At 47.0% G+C, this 7,412-nt stretch overlaps 1 protein-coding gene across 1 annotated transcript; it reads left to right on the forward strand.

Annotated features, from left to right (window-relative positions):
- Positions 1–520: 520 nt before the first annotated feature.
- LOC308514401 (transcription initiation factor TFIID subunit 1-like) lies at positions 521–6,138 on the forward strand (the record flags this gene model as incomplete). The annotated part of the gene is given in 6 exon segments (XM_081084566.1): positions 521–4,604; positions 4,607–4,791; positions 4,795–5,295; positions 5,297–5,638; positions 5,642–5,984; positions 5,987–6,138. Coding segments are annotated over 6 exon segments (5,607 nt in total).
- Between the last annotated feature and the right edge of the window lie 1,274 nt (positions 6,139–7,412).

A 7,412-nucleotide genomic window follows, 5' to 3' on the forward strand; every position in this document is an offset into this window, starting at 1 on the left:
CAGGAGCCGCCTGCTAGATGGGGTTGTGATGCTCTCCGCTTTAAATGATTTTATAAAACAGCGTGCTGCCTGCGGTGCTGTCGCAGGCGCTGAAAACAAGCGGAAGAAGATGGCGCTCACCAGCTTTTTACCTGCACCTACTCAGCTATCTCAGGACCAGCTTGAGGCTGAAGAAAAGGTAAAATCCCAGAGATCACAGCAGACCTCACTGGTCTCCTCCCGAAGAGAACCTCCCCCATACGGGTACCGGCAAAGCTGGATACCTCGGTTATTAGAGGATTTTGGAGATGGAGGTGCTTTTCCAGAGATCCATGTGGCCCAGTATCCACTGGATATGGGACGAAAGAAAAAAATGTCACATGCACTGGCCAGTCAGGTGGATGCTGAAGGAAAAATTACATATGATGCAATTGCTCGGCAAGGACAGTCAAAAGACTTCCTTCTTCGCCGACTCCGTCCACACCTTTGGGAACCCCTGGACCCCAACAATGGGCGCCCAGCGGGTGCCACGACCACCATCATGTCAGACACGGACAGCGATGAAGATTCGACTGGGGGCTGCCCATTTTCTTTAACTGGATTCCTTTTCGGCAACATCAATGGAGCCTTGCAGCTGGAGGGGGAAAGCGTCTTGGACGATGAGTGTAAGAAGCACTTGGCAGGCTTGGGGGCTTTGGGTCTGGGCAGCCTGATCACTGAACTCATGGCAAATGAAGAATTGACTGGGAATGACGGTTCTCTGGTAAATGATGAAGGATGGATCAGGAGCACAGGAGATGCTGTGGACTATTCAGACATCAGTGAGGCAGCAGAAGATGAAAGTCGGAGATACCAGCACACAATGGGGAGCTTGCAGCCCCTTTGCCAGTCAGAATATGATGATGATGACTATGATGCTGATTGTGAAGACATTGATTGCAAGTTGATGCCTCCTCCACCTCCACCCCCAGGACCACTAAAGAAGGATAAGGACCAGGATGCTATTACTGGTATGTCTGAAGATGGAGGAGGCATCATCATGCCCTCCATCATTTCCCCTTCCTCTTTGGCCTCAGAAAAAGTGGACTTCAGTAGTTCCTCTGACTCAGAATCTGAGATGGGACCTCAGGAAGCAACACAGGCAGAATCTGAGGATGGAAAGCTGACCCTGCCGTTGGCTGGGATTAGGCAGCATGATGCTGCCAAGCTGTTGCCGAGTGTCACAGAACTTTTCCCAGAATTTCGGCCTGGAAAGGTGTTACGCTTCCTACGTCTTTTTGGACCAGGAAAGAATGTCCCATCTGTTTGGCGGAGTGCTCGGAGAAAGAGGAAAAGGAAGCACCGTGAGCTGATACAGGAAGAGCAGATTCAGGAGGTGGCGTGCTCAGTAGAATCGGAAGTCAACCAGACGTCTTTATGGACCTACGACTGTGCTCCGCCACCTCCTCCAGAGCAGTGTCTCCCTGATGATGAAATCACAATGATGGCTCCTGTGGAGTCCAAGTTTTCCCAGTCTACTGGAGATATAGATAAAGTGACAGATACCAAAGCAAGAGTAGCTGAGTGGCGTTATGGGCCTGCCCGACTGTGGTATGATATGCTGGGTGTCCCTGAAGATGGCAGTGGGTTTGACTATGGCTTCAAACTGAGAAAGATGGAACATGAACCTGTGATAAAAGGTAGAATGATGGAGGACTTTAGGAAATTTGAGGAAAGCAGTGGCACTGATCTTCTGGCTGATGAAAACTTCCTGATGGCGACACAACTGTATTGGGAGGATGATATCATCTGGGATGGGGAGGATGTCAAACACAAAGGGACAAAACCTCAGCGTGCAAGCCTGGAAGGCTGGCTTCCTTCCAGCACAATTAGAAATGCCATGGCTTACAATGTTCAGCAAAGTTGTGCAGCCACCCTGGATGATGACAAGCCTTGGTACTCCATTTTTCCCATTGACAATGAGGAGCTGGTGTATGGATGTTGGGAGGACAACATTATTTGGGATCCTCAGGCCATGCCCCGGCTGTTGGAGCCTCCTGTTTTGACACTTGATCCCAATGATGAGAATCTCGTTTTGGAAATTCCTGATGAGGCGGAAGAGGCCACATCTAACTCCCCCTCCAAGGAGAGTAAAAAGGAATCATTTCTGAAGAAGAGTCGAATTCTCTTAGGGAAAACAGGAGTCACCAAGGAGGAACCACAGCAGAACATGTCTCAGCCAGATGTGAAAGATCCATGGAATCTCTCCAATGATGAATATTACTACCCCAAGCAACAGCATCTTCAAGGCACTTTGGGAGGAAATAGTATCCAGCACTCAATTCCTGCTGTGGAATTACGGCAGCCCTTCTTTCCCACCCATATGGGGCCCATCAAACTCCGGCACTTCCATCGCCCAGCTCTGAAGAAGTACTCCTTTGGGGCATTGTCTCAGCCAGGTCCCCACTCAGTCCAACCCTTGCTAAAGCACATAAGAAAGAAGGCTAAGATGAGAGAACAAGAGAGGCAAGCTTCAGGTGGTGGAGAGATGTTTTTTATGCGCACCTCTCAGGACCTCACAGGCAAAGATGGAGATCTTATTCTAGCAGAATACAGTGAGGAAAATGGACCGTTAATGATGCAGGTTGGCATGGCAACCAAGATAAAAAACTATTATAAGCGGAAACCTGGAAAAGATCCTGGGGCCCCAGATTGTAAATATGGAGAAACTGTTTACTGCCATACCTCTCCTTTCCTGGGCTCTCTCCATCCTGGCCAGTTGCTGCAGGCGTTTGAGAACAATCTCTTTCGTGCCCCAATTTATCTTCATAAGATGCCAGAAACTGATTTCCTTATCATTCGGACAAGGCAAGGTTACTGCATTCGGGAATTGGTGGATATCTTTGTGGTTGGCCAGCAGTGCCCCTTGTTTGAAGTTCCTGGGCCCAACTCCAAAAGGGCCAATACACATATTCGAGATTTTCTCCAGGTTTTTATTTACCGCCTCTTCTGGAAGAGTGCAGATCGGCCACGGCGGATCCGAATGGAAGATATAAAAACAGCCTTTCCCTGTCATTCAGAAAGCAGCATCTGGAAGAGGCTAAAGCTCTGTGCTGACTTCAAACGCACAGGAATGGACTCAAATTGGTGGGTGCTGAAGTCTGATTTTCGTTTACCAACTGAAGAGGAGATCAGAGCTATGGTGTCTCCAGAGCAGTGCTGTGCTTATTACAGTATGAGAGCTGCAGAGCAGCGACTCAAGGATGCTGGCTATGGTGAGAAGTCCTTTTTTTCTCCAGAAAAAGAAAACGAGGAAGATTTCCAGATGAAGACTGATGATGAGGTTCGCACTGCTCCTTGGAACACCACAAGGGCCTTCATTGCTGCCATGAAGGGCAAGTGTCTCTTGGAGGTGACTGGGGTGGCAGATCCCACAGGGTGTGGTGAAGGATTTTCCTATGTGAAGATTCCAAACAAACCAACGCAACAGAAGGATGATAAAGAGCCTCAGCCAGTGAAGAAAACAGTGACAGGAACAGATGCAGACCTCCGTCGCCTCTCTTTGAAAAATGCCAAGCAACTTCTATGTAAATTTGGCGTGCTTGAGGAAGAGATGAAAAAGTTGTCCCGCTGGGAAGTGATTGATGTGGTGCGCACAATGTCAACAGAACAGGCCCACTCTGGGGAAGGGTCAATGTGTAAATTTGCCCGTGGATCAAGGTTTTCTGTGGCTGAGCATCAAGAACGTTACAAAGAGGAATGTCAACGCATCTTTGACCTACAAAACAAGGTTTTGTCATCAACTGAAGTCTTATCAACTGATACAGATAGCAGCTCAGCTGAAGACAGTGACTTTGAAGAAATGGGGAAGGCTATAGAGAACATGTTGCAGAATAAGAAAACCAGCTCTCAGCTGTCACGAGAACGGGAGGAGCAGGAGCGGAAGGAACTACAGAGGATGCTACTGGCAGCAGGTTCGGCAGCAGCAGGAAACAATCACAGAGATGATGATACAGCTTCTGTGACTAGCCTGAACTCTTCTGCCACTGGCCATTGTCTCAAGATTTATCGCACATTTCGAGATGAAGAGGGGAAAGAATATGTTCGCTGTGAGACGGTCCGAAAGCCAGCTGTCATAGATGCCTATGTGCGCATACGGACTACAAAAGATGAGGGGTTCATTCGAAAATTCGCCCTTTTTGATGAACAGCATCGAGAAGAGATGCGAAAAGAACGGCGGCGGATTCAAGAGCAGCTGAGGCGGCTTAAGCGGAACCGGGAGAAGGAGAAGCTTAAGGGACCTCCTGAGAAAAAGCCAAAAAAGTTGAAGGAGCGTCCTGACCTAAAACTGAAATGTGGGGCTTGTGGAGCCATTGGGCACATGAGGACAAACAAATGCTGCCCCCTCTATTATCAAACAAGTGCTCCACCTTCCAATCCTGTTGCCATGACAGAGGAACAGGAAGAGGAGTTGGAAAAGACAGTCATTCATAATGATAGTGAAGAACTTATCAAGGTTGAAGGGACCAAGATTGTTTTGGGGAAACAGCTAATTGAGAGTGCAGATGAGGTTCGCAGAAAGTCTCTGGTTCTCAAGTTCCCTAAACAGCAACTCCCCCATAAGAAGAAATGGCGAGTTGGAACCACTCCTACTGTGACTATTTGAACAGACCTCATAAGACCATACACCGGCGCCGCCGGACAGACCCCATGGTGACACTGTCATCTATCTTGGAGTCTATCATGAATGACCCGAGAGATCTTCTAAATACTTACCCTTTCCACACTCCAGTCAATGGGAAGGTTGTAAAGGACTACTACAAAATTATGACTTGACCAATGGACTTACAGACACTTCGTGAAAATGTGCGTAAACGCCTCTACCCATCTCAGGAAGAGTTCAGAGAGCATTTGGAGCTCATTGTGAAAAATAGTACAACCTACAATGGGCCAAAGCACTCATTGACCCAGGTCTCTCAATCCATGCTGGAGCTCTGTGAAGAAAAACTCAAAGAGAAAGAAGACAAATTGGCTCGTTTAGAGAAAGCTATCAATCCCTTGTTGGATGATGATGACCCAGTGACATTTTCTTTTATTCTGGATAATATTTTCACCCAGAAAATGATGGCAGTTCCAGATTCTTGGCCATTTCATCACCCTTTTAATAAGAATTTTGTTCCAGATTATTATGAAGTGATTGCCAGTCCAATGGATTTAAAGACTATACGGAAGAATATCTCCAAGCACAAGTATCAGAGTCGAAAGAGCTTCCCAGATGATGACAACCTTATCCTTGATAACAGTGTTAAGTACAATGGGCCTGAAAGTCAGTATACTGAAGACTTCTCAGGAGATTGTGAATGTCTGTTGCCAGACATTGACTGAGTATAACGAACATTTGACTCAACTTGAGAAGGATATTTGTACAGCTAAAGAAGCAGCTTTGGAAGAAGCAGAATTAGATGGTTTGGACCCAATGACCCCAGGGCCTTATGCACCTCAGCCACCTGATTTATATGATACCAACAAATCCCTCAGTTTGTCTCGAGATGCCTCTGTATTTCAAGATGAGAGCAATATGTCTGTCCTGGATATTCCCACTACCACTCCAGAAAAGCAGGTGACACAGGAAGGTGAAGATGCAGATGGTGATCTTGCAGATGAAGAGGAAGGAACCGTGTAACAGCCTCAAGCCAGTGTCCTGTATGAGGATTTGCTTATGTCTGAAGGAGAAGATGATGAGGAAGATGCTGGCAGTGATGAAGGAGATAATCCTTTCTGTGCTATCCAACTGAGTGAAAGTGGAAGTGACTCTGATGTGGGATCCGGTGGGATAATACCCAAACAGCCCCGCATGCTTCAGGAGAACACAAGGATGGGCATGGAAAATGAAGAAAGCATGATGTCCTATGAGGGAGATGGTGGGGAGACTTCTCATGGTTTGGAGGATAGCAACATCAGTTATGGGAGCTATGAGGAGCCCGACCCCAAGTCGAATACCCAAGACACAAGCTTCAGCAGCATCGGTGGTATGAGGTATCAGAGGAGGAGGAAGATGAGGAGGAAGAGCAGCGCTCTGGGCTGAGCGTGCTATGCCAGGTCCACCTGTCAGAGGACGAGGAGGACAGTGAGGATTTCCACTGGATTGCTGGGGACAGTGACTTGGATTCTGATGAATGAGGCTTCCTTTGGGCCTCCTTGGTCAGCCTTCCCTGTTCTCCAGTCTAGGTGATTTAATTTGTTTATATTTGTACAGTGTCTGACCCTGAAATCACCAGGTTAATTAACACCTTAGCCTTTAAAAAGTAGTAAGTAAATAATATTGAACTAATTGCCTCTCCTGATCTTCCTGGGGCAATGTCACCCTTTGGATTAAAATCAAGCAACTCCCTTCCCCCTTCCACTGATAAAAATAGAGCAATCTCCTCATCCTTCAGTGCTTGCCTTTAACTTTATTTATTGCTCTTTGTATCATTTTTCTCTGGGGAAGGAGGAGAAATTGTGAAAGGACTAATAGCTTTATGTTCTCTTGGTATATTAGAAATTTTCCAAGCATGGTATCATTTCAGTTTTCTAGCAGGCTGGAACACAAACATGATCCTTGGTCCTTTCCAGTCAGTAGAGAGGAGGGAGCCCCACCCTCCTATTCAAAACAGGCTCCCTAAATTAGAAAGGAAACCTAAATCAGGTCTCACTAGACTTATTGAGGGTCTCACTAAATTTATTGGTGGTTTCAATAGACTTATTGAGGGTCTCACTAAATTTATTGGCAGTTTCTAGAAAATTCCTGAAAAACCTTAAAAGTGTGGTTTTGAATTCTATATCCAGTAGTTTGCTTTCCTCCTTTTCTGTCACTTGTGACCTGTTTCTTTGTCTCTGCATTTTTATGCTTTCCTGTGTTGATAGAGTGGCTTTCTGTGCTAGGTGTCCATTAGAGCCCAGTGGCTCAGCCTCCCCAATTACCTGAGGTGGACACTCTTGGTGCACCCCCTTGTGGGCTTTGTGTACAGTCTTGTTGTAGTTAAGCCTTGATTGTTGTAGGTATCACTGGGAGGAATTGGCCTTCAAGCCAATTGGCTGTGAGAATAGCTGTGTCTGCAGTGGGAGAACTTCTGTGCTGGAGATACCCTTCTGGGGCAAGACTTGCTTCAGTAGGGCTTTGGTGCTCACTGAGTCTGCCCCGTGAGTGTGTCCCTTATGGATCTGAGGAGTTGTAATCTGGATGGTCCCACTCTGATCACTGGGTACACTGGCTCTTGGATCCCTAAGGAGGTGTTAATTTAGCCTCTGCCTGAGGCTACCCAGCAGGAGCCCAGCTATGAAGCAATGCAAGCTACTGTGGGGCCTTTTGGATGTTCTGGGTTCTGGGTTTCTCTGACACAGTTGCAGTTTGTTAGGTAATTTTCCAATTGCAAAGGGCCACAGGGCATTCATATGCAAAAGCCTCTGCCTCA

This window comes from Myotis nattereri (genome assembly GCF_964212035.1).
Source record: "Myotis nattereri genome assembly, chromosome: 2".
In the NCBI taxonomy this organism is placed as follows: Eukaryota; Metazoa; Chordata; class Mammalia; order Chiroptera; family Vespertilionidae; genus Myotis; species Myotis nattereri.